General features: G+C 46.9%; 1 protein-coding gene and 1 long non-coding RNA gene across 6 annotated transcripts in view; one reads left to right on the forward strand and one right to left on the reverse strand.

Moving 5' to 3' along the window:
- LOC108407495 (N-acylneuraminate-9-phosphatase) overlaps positions 1-14,918 on the reverse strand; it is a 22,673-nt gene continuing 7,755 nt past the window's right edge. The window contains exon 2 of the mRNA XM_073223110.1: positions 1-7,580. Within this exon, the coding sequence (XP_073079211.1) occupies positions 6,924-7,580 (657 nt within the window). The 3' untranslated portion in view covers positions 1-6,923. The remainder of the gene's footprint in view (positions 7,581-14,918) is intronic.
- LOC118967480 (uncharacterized) overlaps positions 14,382-14,918 on the forward strand; it is a 17,955-nt gene continuing 17,418 nt past the window's right edge. For all 5 annotated transcript variants that reach the window (XR_012125662.1, XR_012125661.1, XR_012125663.1 and 2 more), the window contains exon 1: positions 14,382-14,720. This is a non-coding gene — a long non-coding RNA (uncharacterized lncRNA). The remainder of the gene's footprint in view (positions 14,721-14,918) is intronic.

Consider the following 14,918-nt stretch of genomic DNA (forward strand, 5'->3'; position numbering starts at 1 on the left):
TTAAAATTTCTAATTTGAGTTTATTGGAGCACAAATTGATTCAACTCAGGTAGTGCCAAACTGGAAGTGATTAGCAGTCAGACTTTAAGAGAATAGGTAGGAAGCAAAGCAAGGAGATTATCTGATTGGCTGTAGGTTAAGTGGTTACCATATCTGAGAAATCCTAGTTGGCTAGTTGTGATCGCTTGTCCTTTGGTTTCAATTTCCCAGCCTTGGGGCATTCATAGCTGGACAGTGTTGCTTTTTTATGAATGCTGCTAAGGCATAAAGACCACCTCAGTATAATGGCCTCATTTAATTAACTTCACACAATAAAAACCTTCACCTGACTTCTGCTAGCTAGCTGAATGTTAATTAGACCTATTTGTCCAAAACAATTCTGCCCTCAAAAAGAAAATAGACCCTTTTAGAATGACAGTTTATTTTTTAACAAACTGACATCACCAAATGCTGAAAAGAATGTACAGGAACAGAAACACATTCATTGCTAGTGGGGAATGTAAAATGGTAGAGCCACTGTGGGAAAGAGTTCAACAGCATCGTATAGTTAAACAGACCCCATACAACCAAGGAATGCCACATATAGGTTTTTATCAAAGTGAACAGAAAACTTGTGCTCAAATAGCAACAACAAATAATTTGTATGGAAACATTTATATCAGCTCTGTTCACATTCACATGCGTGTGTCCTTCACGGCCCTTAACTAGCTCCTTTCTCATGGGCACAGCATGCTGCATTTTTAGGTTTCTCAAGGCCAGACATATCTGGGATGAAGCAGTGGGCAGCTGTCCTCATAGAACAGTAGGGGAAAGGGGGAAACCTTCCCTACACCCCACCCATTTCTATAGGACAGCAGCCATCTGCTTTTTTCTTGCACACAAAGCAGAGCCCAGAGCCCACAGAAACAATATAAAGAACAATAACAGACAAGGAGGCCACATGCCCCAGCGGCCACTATGGTTTGGAACCATCCCCAGGTGGGATCAAGCTGTGACCACCAAGTAGACAGGGGGTCTTGAGATTAGGCTTGTGTCTGAGATACTTCCTCATCCACTTCCTGGAGCGCAGCTTGTATGTGCTGCCGGTGGTCTGGGATATAAACACAGCAGTCACGTGCAGTAAAGCACAGGTGCCCCCTTGTGCGGCTGTGAGTATATCCAGAGCCATTCTGTTTTGTTAAGTCACCTTCTGCATCTGGGTGACTTCATCTTGCAATAGGGCTGGCAAGGACCTTGGTACATTCAACGCATGAGCAACATGCTGTACGAGGGCTTCTATTTGTAATTCTACATCTATAATGCCGACTCCTGGAAGGAAGATAGCCATGGGGTAAAACCGCCATGCTGTCCATTTGGGCGATGCCAACAGGAATATACAGCATCCCAATTATGTGCGCGCCGCAGCAAGGTTTGCAGTATCTGTCCTGATATGTGTGGGCGGCCCCACGTACAACGGCCTGTCCAATTTGCAGGGAGATAGGACCAGCCATATTCCCCACATATCCAAATGTTTTCTCCTGGCAGGGGTACAGTTGACACAGTGCGTACACACTTAGGGGTGCTGTGGGATTAATGGGCTTAATATATAAATCAAGTAATACAGAAATCAGATATATGAAGATTTGTGACTTGACTGTCTCTCCTACAACCTCTGATGTTTGGTCAAGGACAGAGTGATTAAAGCCATAAAAAGTTCCTACAGCTCGTGACCGCCCTCACATGGTTTCGGTGTCCTTACGGAGTGTCCCGCCCTTGGGTGGGACTCAAAGATAGATGATGATCATGTGCTGAACCCCCTACTCAGAATTCTTCAGATATTCATTTACTCAATAAATATGAGGAGTGCCTTCTCGGCATTACTCTTGAGCTGTTACGGCTTGAGTCCCCAGGCTGGTCCGTTCAGGTCTTCAATATCTCATTGTGTCGCCTCCTTAATCTGTGGGTCAGAGACAGGGAGGAGGCTGACAGGGTGAGATTAACACTGACGTTGGCGCACAGTTCTCTGGGTAACCAGTCAACCATGCGATTGGGTATGGAAACCTGCTATTCAATGCACAGTGGAGCTATAGTTTGCAAGGTTACATGTACACTAGACATTCATTGCCACCCACTATACACGGTAGCCTCCCCAGGCGGAGCGTGTGCTGTTGCTGGATCAACTGCTTGGTTGCGTGCATTTTGCTTCACCTTTGGCATCATTATGATCCCACGCTTGAAGGCGTCCCTACACAGACAGGTTGGTGGGAGCGATTTTCCACAGCAGTCCGGCAGTTCTATATACGCCCAGCAGTGGAGACATTATGTATCTGGGCAAAAGTATAGGCCCACGCCACCATACTATTGCTCTCTGTCAACCTGGGCGGAAAGACAGGGCAGACAGACACCATCAATGGCAAGTCCCAATTCTCTGGGAGGATACAAGTGACCTTGTCATCTTGTGACAAAACAGTGGCTGCTGGGGTGGTTTCCCTGGTCTGTGATACCAGACCAGGGCATCTGAAGACACTGACAGGGCATCAGGCTCAGCCTTCAACAGAAATCGTGGTACTGGCCACACTTGCACGACCAAAGTCCCTGCCGGTATGGATACTGCCCTCGCCAGAAAGGAAGCAGTCAGCTTTTCCTATCCACTTGTAACCCATGGGTCAGCCCCTCTCCATATCTCATACAAGGCAACCCATGGATGTTCTTCAAACACGAAGGTCCGCGGCCATGTCCGCTCCTCTGTATGGCCAGGAGACAGTGTACGTGGGGCAGGAAGGAGCAATATTTCTTCCAGCAACTGTGGCTCCAACCCACTGGTGTCTTGTTTCAAACATTTCAAGACATATGGGCGAGCCACCACCAACCTCCCTATGGGGCTTTCCCCCGTTCTCCTTGGCTGCTCATTCAGCAAGTGTACTGCTACGGGCAAGTGCTTCACCCACTGCATCTAAACTGTTTCAGTCCCTCTGAAACATGGGCAGCCGATGACGATGCTGGTAAAAGTGAGCACAGTGAGCACATGCTAGCACTACTTGTTTTGCGCCAGCAAATATCAGCAGAATGTGCCACCTCTGGGCAACTTTACACATGGTTCTTGGGCCTACACACCCTAGTTTCTTATGCAGCCATTGCCCCATTTCCATAAGGGGCAGTTCCTGGAGTGTACGAGCCCTGGCCAAGGCATCAGCCACATCATTCCCAGGGCTTAGTTCTGGGTGATGTCCTGACACATGATATATCAGGGCCCCTTCCTTTAACCCACGGGTCCACAGGTCCTTCCACAGTTTGTCCCCATAGTGGGCGATGGCCAATTGCCCAGGCCTGCTCTGCCCACTAAGGCAACCAGTAAGGCCCCAAAACACGGCCCAACTGCCAGTACATATGGTTATCTGACCTGATCCCCTAGTCAAACAAGCCACAGCGCCTGTAGTTCAGCCCACTGACTGGATTGCCATACTCCAGGCTCATACCAGGACTCTTCCTGTAAGGACTGAATGGCGATGGGCACCCATGTTGGTGGGTGGCCCTTTGCAGATCCATCTGTATACCAGGCCTCCACTGGTGGCGTCCCTGTCCCCTCCTCATAGGGGCTTACCACTGGCACTTCCATGCCCAGTAAGGTGGGTGCGGGTTCAACCACAAAGGTTAACAGTCCCAGGACTTGCTGCAATTCCTGTGAGAGGATTTTTGGATAATCTAGCCTGTTGTTCTAAATAGGCTCCCCAGTTGGTCAGGGTGGGTGTCTAGGCAACCCCAGTCCGGGGAGCTGTGGCCCAGGCTCGCACTCACCCCTCATTCGGGAGGGCAGTAACCACCTGTACTGCTCGCACTTCCGATTCCTTCAGGAGCCAGGAAGGCTGCATACACTGCTGCCAGCTGTCCTTCCAACAGCGAATAGCAAGTCTCTGCTCCCTTCCACAGCTGAGACCGAAATCCTACTGGGACTTTGTGGGCCCCGTGCTTCTGCCATAATCCCCACCCGTACCCACCCGTGCTGGCAGACACCGTCAGCAGGAACAGTATGGAGGCATCAGTGACTCGCAGTGCCTGGGCCTGAGCCACCGCTTCGGGTAACACCTTTGTCTTATCTGACAGACAACACCCAAGGACTCGACAGAATAACCAGGTCCCTGCACCTGGTCTTCACTGCAGCCTATCTGTGAGCCGCAGCTTCCAGGTCTGGAAGAGAGTCAGAAGTCAACACTGTATCATCTATATAATGGAACACTTGAAACGAGGGTGGAGGGGACCAGGTGGCCAGGCCACTAGCCACCAAGCTGTGACACAAAGTAGGGCTGAGCATGTGTCCTTGTGGGAAGACAGTGACTGTCCACTGCCGGCCTTCCCACGTGACGGCAAACTGACCCTGGCTTTCCAGGGCAATGTCAGTGGAAAAGAAGGTATTAGCTAAATCTAACACAAAGTGTTAAGTCCCCAAAGTCACAGTCAGTTCATCCATCAGGTCAGTGATGTTCGGTACTGCAGCACGCAGCAGGGGAGTCACTTTGTTTAGTTCCTGATAGTCCACTGTCATTCTCCAGGTGCCGTAGACTCCTTCACAGGGCACACAGGTGAACTAAAAGGGCTGCGTGCTGGGTGGATGATGTACGCTTCTTCCAACCACCATCTGTATCCACCAGCACCAACATCCACTGTACATTCTCTGGGGACCAGTGAATGGTGACTTTAACAAATGGCCTCCAGTGTCCAATGTCTCAATATGCTGGGTACCTCTGCCCCACCCCTAGGTCAGGGAGGAAGTCAGTGCACAAGGCAGGAGTTCCTGGTCCACCACAGCGCTCGCCTCCACTCGCTTTGGGGGCAGTGGGCGACAGCGGTGGTCTGGATGCAACTGCTTCCACAGTCCCATCAACACCTCCAAAGGCTGTCCATTAAGCTTTTCATGAGTCAAACTAGCAGCTAAAAAGTGAGTCCATGCCTGGCTGTGACTCACTTTCAGCAGTCCTCCTGTGGCCTACCTCTGGCGCTGTTTTCACCGTGGTTACTTTTTCCTTGCCATGCTTCACCGCAGTAGTTCTCTTCGGTCACTTGAAGTCGCGCTACTCATACATCTCCCAAGTGAGCTGACATCTACACTGCTTTGTGTCCTCAGCGCCCTCATCTCACAGTCACAATGGCCAGGCAGGCACAGATTCACCCAAACGTTGCTTACATTGCTTGGCCAAATTCTGCAATTCCATGGCCCTGCACGCTGCCTGTCGGGTAGCTATCAGGGGGCCACCCAGCTGCCACCCTGCGGCGACAGGTTCCTGCGTCTCCACATGTTGCTGCACAGCGCTAGGGGCTTTCAGCCACCCGTGGCCACCTGTTGCTGTAAGTCCTCCTCCTAGTGGAGACCCTGCATTCACTGCTGCAACTCCACAGTTTTGTGAGCAGCATGGCAGGTGACCATCAGGAACATCCACACCACTTGCCCAGCCAATTCCTGGTGGGCCAGAGGGACTGGGTCTCTAGCATTTCCAGTGCCATCTGTATAGCCTCCGAGGTCCTGTGTGTGGACTCCCAATCCTCCGGTGCTGCCTAAGCAGTCAAGCATGTTGCCACCAGGTACCAAATATAGGCTGGGAGGTGGGGGGCACATCTCCTCCACCTGTCCATGTCCAGGGAAGCTCGAGCCATTGTTCTCATGACCACCTACCTCATCCTCACAATGCCAAGTGCCAGGGTCCAGGGGACAAGACAAAGCAAAGAAGGCAGCGGGAGTCATCATGGAGGCTGCTCAAAAGAGGTCACTTTATCCGCACAAAGCTGTACCTCTCAAACTGCTACAGTGCTAATTCATGGTTATAGAAGTATTGAAGATGCGCATAGGCGTGGCCTTCATGGCCAGGTGCTTGGCCTTCAAGGCCCTTATCCACTTCCTTTCTCATGGGTACAACACGCCGCTTTTAGGCTTCTCGAGGCAAGACATATCTGGCTCCCTACAAAGCCAGACATATTTGGGGTTAAGCAACAGACAGCTGTCCTCATAGAACAGTAAGGAAACGGGGCTCAGGGGATGCCTTTCCTACAATAATTTGTAACTATGTGTGTATCCATGGGTTAACATGCATGTATTTCCTGACGCTGTGTGCTCAGCAACAACCCCAGTGGCAATGAGCACACCCTCACCCAGAACTTGGCTCCTAAATGCCATACTCCAAAGAAGGGAACTAGGTCTCCTTGAAAATGACCGATCCTAGGGCCAGGGAAGGGAAAGCATAAGCTGGGCCTAGAAACACCTTTGGTGCCAGAAGCTAAGGAGGAAGTGCTCCAGAGGGCATGTCCAGGGGACGTGGAAGCCGGTGTGGACGAGCTCCCAGTGGCCGCAGCTGGGAATGTTTGAGCAATGAAATAAATAACATAGCACTGGGTGAGGACTGAGGTCAGAAAATGAATACACACGAGTCCACAGTGTTACAAATAAAAGACAATAAGTAAATACATGGGCATAATCTTCCTTACAAGGAATTCTAGGTAATACAGACATATGTATATACATATCACTAGTAGTTAATTTCTTGATTCTGGTCATTGTACCATGGGTAGGTGAGATCTTAACATTAAGGAAAACTGGTGACAGGTATATAGAACTCTCATACTATCTTTGCAACTATAGTATAAACCCCAAAATTATTCCAAAATAACAGATTCTTATTAAAAGAAAAAGAAAGTGGAATGTACTGAAAGGGTTTTCAGACTGAGTTAAAACAGGCACATGTGGATGACTAAGGCTTATCAAAGAGTAATGAAGCAAAAACATCCAGAGATGAATATATTTTCCATATGTGCTGAGTTAGCTGTGACTACAAGCTGGGAAATGTCTTGGGAAAGGAGCATCACATGCTGACTTCAATAGCATATTTAAAAAGGAGGAACCTATTTGTCATTTATACACTATAGGAAAACTGGGGTCCCTGAAGAAAGGTCAGGCAGCTTTAAGCTGAACTATCGACTTTATGATCTATCCTTTGTAGGAGAGAAGGTAACTCTAGCACGGAAGAAACTGTATAATGTGGCACAGGGGATGAGCTCCGTGGCACTCTCCCATCTCTGTTTATCCAGACTGTAGCTTTCAGCCCTGCACTGAGGCCTCCTTGTATATCGGTTTCCAGCGTATCACCAACCATCACACAGTCTCCAGGCTGTACTCCAAGAAGATCACAGCAGTAATAAAATATGGAAGGGTCCGGTTTCTCTGCCTTCTGCTCTCCACCTACAACAACAGCATCAAAATAGGACTGGCAGGCACAAGCCTCAATCTTCTCCCTCTGGGTTTGTCTGTCTCCATTTGTTAGTAAGAGCAGGTGGACCTCCTTTCGAAGTTCAGTGAGCATGGCTTTGACATCTTCTGCTAGTGTCATATGCTGTAAACGAGTAGATTTCCACAGGAAATAACATTCCTCAGCCAACTTCCTGTTGGCTGCCCCACCCACTGTTTCCTGGATGGCTTCTTCCCAGTGAGAAGTCCTGAGCTCAGTAATGCATGTATGGGGATAAGGAAAATGTTCCTTTCTGAGTTTAATTTCAACTTTGCGACAGATGATCTCAGCCTCATCTCTGTAATGGCATTTAGACTGTAGCAGTTTGATCACCTAAATAAATGAAAAGAACTCCATTAATGCACTTCATATTTTTCACAGTTGGGCCCTGAGAAGCTGTGACCCTAGAGCAGAGAGATTCAAGCTTCACTCTTGTCTTAAGGCATCTCTATTACTAAACCACTTCTGGTGGGAATTGGTCTTACTTTTAAAGAACATCAGAGTGAAGGATCTCTCAACCTCTCTAGACAACTCATTCTTATTTTGGAACAAATCCTATAGTAAGAAGATTCTTTATTAGCGAGCTCATAAAAATCCCTCATTTGGCAGTTAAGTCTACCACCTTTCATTCTGGTCCTGAAGAAATTAAACTTGTGTTTATGTAACTCCAGGGGAAAATTTGTTCCACCCTGGGGCAAAAAACCTTGAAGCCTAAATCAAAGGGAAAAACAGTGGGAGAAACCATTTATTGCTTACAAGTTGTCTCCTCCCGCCTGCCTCTCTCCCATCCTGGAAACCGTCTCCGGTCCCCTGTGTGCCGGCCTCTCCCCCTGCCCCTTGTAGGCACCTATTGATATGGAATCCTTCTACTTCTCTGCACCCCTTGTAGATACCTGTAAACATGCAGATGGACTAAGACCAGGCAAAAGATTCTGGACATATTGTGATTTTACCCACAGATTATTATTTAGACTCTTCCCAGAAATAATGCTAGGTCAATTAACCTTTTCCTACCAATATCCATTTCATGTTTTGAAGGCCTAAATTGACCACCATATGAAATGAGGCCCAACTCTGTACTTTTAGGAATGTGTATTTATTTAGCTCTGATGGAATCATGCGTGTTCTGTAATTTCAGAAGTTTAGTAAGTCAGTGTTTCTTCCAAACCTACTTTTCATATAAAAACTTCAGGTAGTGCTCCCTGTTTGTTACTGCTTCTGAACCCCTCATCAAATAAATGCTCCCTCTAGTTTCCCCACAGCTCTTTATCTTGGCCTTTATTATATTAGGTTCTTAATGATTTCACCTGTCTTCTAACATTTACTAAGCCCCTAACACTGTAAGAGTTATACCTGAAGCCCACACACATTGTTTCTAGCCTTTCCACAACTCTGAAGGGGGTTCACCTTCTGAAATGAGGAAATGGAAGTTCAGAACTGGTAAGGCACTCGCCAGGGCTGGGGCTCAACCCCATGCCTGCCTCCTTCCTAAATGCACACGCTTTCCTTTGCACACTGACAGCAGGCACCGGGACTGGGTCCCCGGTTCTCAGCACGGTGTTTGCAGGGGAAAAGGAGCAGGCCGGCAGCCAGCACCATAGCTGGGCTGAGTGCATAGCAGTCACGTGAGCACTCAGGAAATGAAGGGAAGGAGCAAGGCCCTCCGCAGGGCTGCTGGGTCGGCTGCGGCAAGGGAAGTGACATTCAAGCCAGGAGTTACCCGGCCCTCAAGGTGCGGGCGGGAGGAGGACTGGATCACTCTGGACAGAAGGCTCAGCATGGACAGAGCTGGGAGTTGTGTGAACTGGGAGAGGCTAAAGGCTAAGCTCCGTGAACTGGAAGGCAGGTGATGGAGTCAGCTCAGAGACGCAGCTGGAGCGGCGGTCAGAAACCAGTCTGCAAATGGCCCAGGGCCCAAGGCTGCAGCAGATGCTACCAAACCCCCTTGGCCCGCAGCAGCCCCGACAGACCAAGGGCTCCAGGGTCTAAGTCCTTGGGCTTCTCTACCTGAGGCCTTTCTCAGCCACAGGGCACCCACACATGTAGACTGGGGCCTAGTGTTGCTCTGGGTGCAGGCCTCCAACCAAGGAGGGGCGGAAATTGTGGATCAATATCACAGCTCTCTTGTCCCACGGCCGGACATATGAAGCACATTCTGTATAGTCTCCACGTTTCCGGCCGCTCCCACCAGGAACCTGCTCCTTTATGCAAAGGGTGTTCGGTCCTTCCTTCCCTGTCTTACCACCTCCCCCACAGGCCCTGCTGGGATCACCTCCCAAGCGAGCTGCCTGTACTTGAAGTCTCCACATGGGGCAATTGGGGGGCCAGTCAATCATTCCAAGACAGTTTGGGTCTTTGAGGGTAAGTGGAATGCACAGAACTGAGACAAAGACTGTCTGCTGTGGAGGCAAAGAGGCCAAACGAGGAGGTCAAATGTGTTGCCGTAAACTACACGGGGGTACGTGGTGTGCTGCTCATCGCAGACACTCAATCCACCTGCTGAAAAGGGTAATGATAAATGGACACTTTCTTCCTTCTGAGTATGAGAGAGCTAAGAAATAATTTTCTGGCTATTTGTGCTCATTAGAAAATGTGACAGTTAAGGGAAATCTTCTTAGACCAAGAAAATATACTGGGTCTTAGAAGTTAGGTGAAGGCAAAACACTGAAAATTCTGCCTTAAAAAGTTAGCATTCAGTTAACAAATCAAGCTTTTTAGACCTCTATGGTTATTAGCAATGTCAACTGAGTTCCTCTCGAAGGTCCCTGTAAAGGTCTAGGACCCTGCTGTAACTCAATAAGAGGACGTAGACGTCGTGGACTCCGCAGTGCGGAAGCTTAAACAGGAGGCGGCTCACAGCCAGTGAACAGCCACCGATAAACATTTCCTGTTCCTCCACCTGGCAATTCCTCAAGCAAATCTCAGGCTGCTCAAAAAGGTTTAGCTCACCTTAAAGGGAAGATTCTGGTAAAGGTGCAACACACCACTCACAAGTTTTAAAACCATTACATCCCCTGAATTCACTTTCCTACATCTGTCACACAACTTTACAGATTCATCTGGATAAAAATACCATTTTAGTAACAACACAGGGAAAAAATATTAAACACTCATGTATATATTCATATGATATTGAAGAGAAACAACACCTAAGCTGAATCAATACTAAATGATATTAGTACAAACTGTCCTTATGCCCACAGGGAGCAAATCGGAATTTTGACTGAATTGGGGGGTGGATGGAAAGGGTCTCTAACTAGGACATGTGGTGACAATCTGCACAGGGGGAAGACAGAAAAGAATTTTGAGTAGAATAAGCCCACCAGGCACCTACAGCCCTGAAAAAAGGGGCCCTAACAGAGTGAGGGGTTTGCACCAATTTGTAGACTTCAAGTCAAATTTCCTGAACTTCAAAACTCTAAGGCTCTATCTTAACACATATAGAAAAGACACTCTATTCTACCTCTTACACTCTGCAGAATTGGAGTTAGTATCATCAGTACTACTGTTCATATAACTGTGACTTAAGACTTTTTGAGGCTAGAGTGGAAACCATATAACACTTTACAACACCATGATTAACACATGAGGTTGTTGAATATCAAATAAAGGTTAGTTAAAAATACATGCTCACAGGAAAACAATTCCATGCACCATGGCATCAAAAAGAATAAAATACTTAGGAATAAACCTAACCAAGGAAGTGAAAGATCTATAACCTGAAAACTACAAGACACTCCTAAGAGAAATTAAAGAGGACACTAACAAATGGAAACTCATCCCATGCTCCTGGCTAGGAAGAATTAATATAGTCAAAATGGCCATCCTGCCCAAAGCAATCTACAGATTCAATGCAATGCCTATCAAATTACCAACAGCATTCTTCAAAGAACTGGAACAAACAGTTCAAAAATTCATATGGAACCACCAAAGACCCCAAATAGCCAAAGCAATCCTGAGAAGGAAGAATAAAGTGGGAGGAGATCTTGCTCCCCAACTTCAAGCTCTACTAAAAAGCCACAGTAATCAAGACAATTTGGTCCTGGCACAAGAACAGAGCCACAGACCAGTGGAACAGAATAGAGACTCCAAACATTAACCCAAACATATATGGCCAATTAATATACAATAAAGGAGCCATGGACAAACAATGGGGAAATGACAGCCTCTTCAAGAGTTGGTGCTGGCAAAACTGGACAGCTACATGCAAGAGAATGAAACTGGATCATTGTCTAACCCCAAACACAAAAGTAAATTCGAAATGGATCAAAGACCTGAATGTAAGTCATGAAACCATTAAACTCTTAGAAAAAAACATAGGCAAAAATCTCTTGGACATAAACAGGAGTGACTTCTTCATGAACATATCTCCCTGGGCAAGGGAAACAAAAGCAAAAATGAACAAGTGGGACTATATCAAGCTGAAAACCTTCTGTACAGCAAAGGACACCACCAATAGAACAAAAAGACATCCTACAGTATGGGAGAATATATTCATAAATGACAGATCCGATAAAGGGTTGACATCCAAAATATATAAAGAGCTCACGCATCTCAACAAACAAAAAGCAAAAAGTCCAATTAAAAAATGGAGGAGGTGAACAGTTCTCCAAAGAAGAAATTCAGATAGCCAACAGACACATGAAAAGATACTCCACATTGCTAGTCTTCAGAGAAATGCAAATTAAAACCACAATGAGATATCACCTCACACCAGTAAGCATCACCAACATCCAAAAGACAAACAACAACAAATGTTGGTGAGGTTGTGGAGAAAGGGGAACCCTCCTACACTGCTGGTGGGAATGTAAATTAGTTCAACCACTGTGGAGAGCAATATGGAGGTTCCTCAAAAAGCTCAAAATAGACATACTATTTGACCCACAAATCCCACTTCTAGAAATTTACCCTAAGAATACAGTAGCCCAGTTTGAAAAAGACAGATGCACCCCTATGTTTATCGCTGCACTATTTACAATAGCCAAGAAATGGAAGCAACCTAAGTGTCCATCAGTAGATGAATGGATAAAGATGTGGTACATATACGCAATGAAATATAATTCAGCCATAAGAAAGAAACAAATCCTACCATTTGCAACAACATGGATGGAGCTAGAGGGTATTATGCTCAGTGAAACAAGCCAGGCGGAGAAAGACAAGTACCAAATGATTTTCCTCATATGTGGAGTATAAGAACAAAGAAAAACTGAAGGAACAAAACAGCAGCAGAAAAACAGAACCCAAGAATGGACTAACAGTTACCAAAGTGAAAGGGACTGGGGAGGATGGGTGGGAAGGGAGGGATAAGAGTGGGGGGGTGGGGAAGAAAGGGGGCATTACGCTTAGCATGTATAATGTTGGAGGGGGGGCGTCACAGGGAAGGCTGTGCAACACAGAGAAGACAAACAGTGATTCTACAGCATCTTACTATGCTGATGGACAGTGAGTGTAATGGGGTTTGTGGGGGGGGACTTGGTGAAGGGGGGAGCCTAGTAAACATAAAGTACTTCATGTAATTGTATTTTAATGATACCAAAAGAAAAAAAAACTACAAATGGAAATACCATATGATCCAGTAATTCCACTACTAGGAATTTACTCAAAGAAACAAAATCTGATTTGCAAAGATATAGGCACTCCTACATTTATTGCCACATTATTTACAATAGCCAAGATATGGAAGCAAGCCAAACGTCCATCACTAGATGAATGGATAAAGAAGGTGGGTACACTTACACAATAGAATATTATTCAGCCATAAAAAATAATTCCTGTCATTTGCAACAACATGGATGGACTTAGAGGGTATTATGCTAAGTGAAATTACCCAAGCAGGGAAGAATACCACATGATTTCACTTATTTGGGGAATTCAAACACAAAATAAAACAAAAATTAACAAAACAGCTGCTGACTCATACATGCTGAGCAGTGACTGGTGGTTACTTTTGGGGAGGGGTTGGGGTGGTGAGTGAAATTAGTGAAGAGGATAAAGAGGCACAAAATCTGAATTATAATGTAAATTAGCCAGTTATCTGAACAAAACAGTGACGGTATAAACACCACAGTGAAATACAATCTTTGTGCCAGAAATAACCCTGTGGTGAGAATGTGGAGGGTGAACTGGACGTGGTGAGCTTGGAGACCAGACCACAGCAACAGCCCAGACATGAGCTGCACCCAGCTTTAGTGAAGACAAAGGCAGGGATATGTGCGGAGGGGACACGTTGGGTGACAGGGTGGGTGGTAGTACAATTCGTCAGGTGAACACCGGATGCTAGGTACTTGCCATGCAGCACATTAAACCCACCTGACAGGGATAGCGAGGACTACTATCATTATTCAGATTTCATAATGGGGATTTGAGGCTCAGAGTGGGGAAGCAACTTGTTCAGGCACTTTCAGCAACGTACCGGAAGAGCTGTGATTCAGACTCAGGTGTCTGCTTTTAAAGCTGGAACTCTTGGCCTCCAGCACAATTTCGCCTACAAGACTTAGATGGCATCATGCAGGGCTCAGGCCACCGAGTACACACAGGTACTGTGTACCGTTGGCAGCTAGAGATACTGGGGCAACATAGCCCGGGGGTGCCGGTGAGGTCAAGGGTACTGAGGATAGAAGGGACAATCAGTTTTGTGGAATGCCTCAGTAACGTCATTAACACAGACTTGAAATGTCCACTGACCCTGGCAATTTGGGAGGTGCCTCCCGACCCGGCAAGTCTTACTTCATCCTAGTGGCAAAGACAGAGGCTACCATGCAATGGATTTATGGGAGAACATGACGTAGGGACATGCCCATAACGGGTACAGATTTCCCTGGGGAAACATGGCTAAGACAGCCAAGTAACATCGAGGGGAGGAAGCAGGGCTCAAGGGAGGCGTTCTTTCCTAAAGCTTTTCAGTACGGGAGAGACCTGACCATGCAGGAGCGGAAGGCACTGTAGAATCTAAGCATTTAGTGAAGACAGCAGGTTAGCCTAAGCACAGCCATCTTAAGAAGCCCAGAGGCCATTTTCTGAATATGTGACTCAGAAAGGCCTTGAAAAACAAGGTGAAAAACAAGTTAATCAATCATAAGCACCGACAATAGTAACCTTTAGTCAGTTACCCTTGTGTGGGTTACTCATACATACCAAGAAACCACCCTAACATGATCTTATCTTGCTAAATTCCCAGGATGTGGCACCAGCCTGAAAAGTTATGTGCTTATGGAAAAATACTGCCTTTTTGAAAATGCTATATAAACCCTTGGCTTTGAGTGCTCGAGGTCCTTGTTGAGACCCGCTGCGTCAGGCTGACACTTGGACCCCAGCTAGCTGGTTCCTGAATAAATTCCTCTTGCTTGTTGCATCAAGAGACGCCTTTCGTGATTTGGGGCGGCGTCCTCCTCTGGGAGAATCCAACATTTGGGGGCTCGTCCGGGATTGTGCGCTCACCCTGCTTCACTCCTGAAGTCGCTCTTGGAGGAAGAGGTAAGATTAGTGGCTGGCGCCTTGAGTTGTCTGTGTTCTGTTTTCTGCTTTTTCAGTGAGACCGGTCGGAATTCTGAAAGGGGTACCCTCTGTCTGGCAGTCGTCCCGATCCCATAAAGGGGTCGAGACTGCGGTCAGTAGACGTACTTGGAGCACCGCAGGCTGCAACCCTGGGGGACGCCTCGGGGAGATTGGAGG

This window comes from Manis javanica, chromosome 15 (assembly GCF_040802235.1).
Source record: "Manis javanica isolate MJ-LG chromosome 15, MJ_LKY, whole genome shotgun sequence".
Classification (NCBI taxonomy): Eukaryota; Metazoa; Chordata; class Mammalia; order Pholidota; family Manidae; genus Manis; species Manis javanica.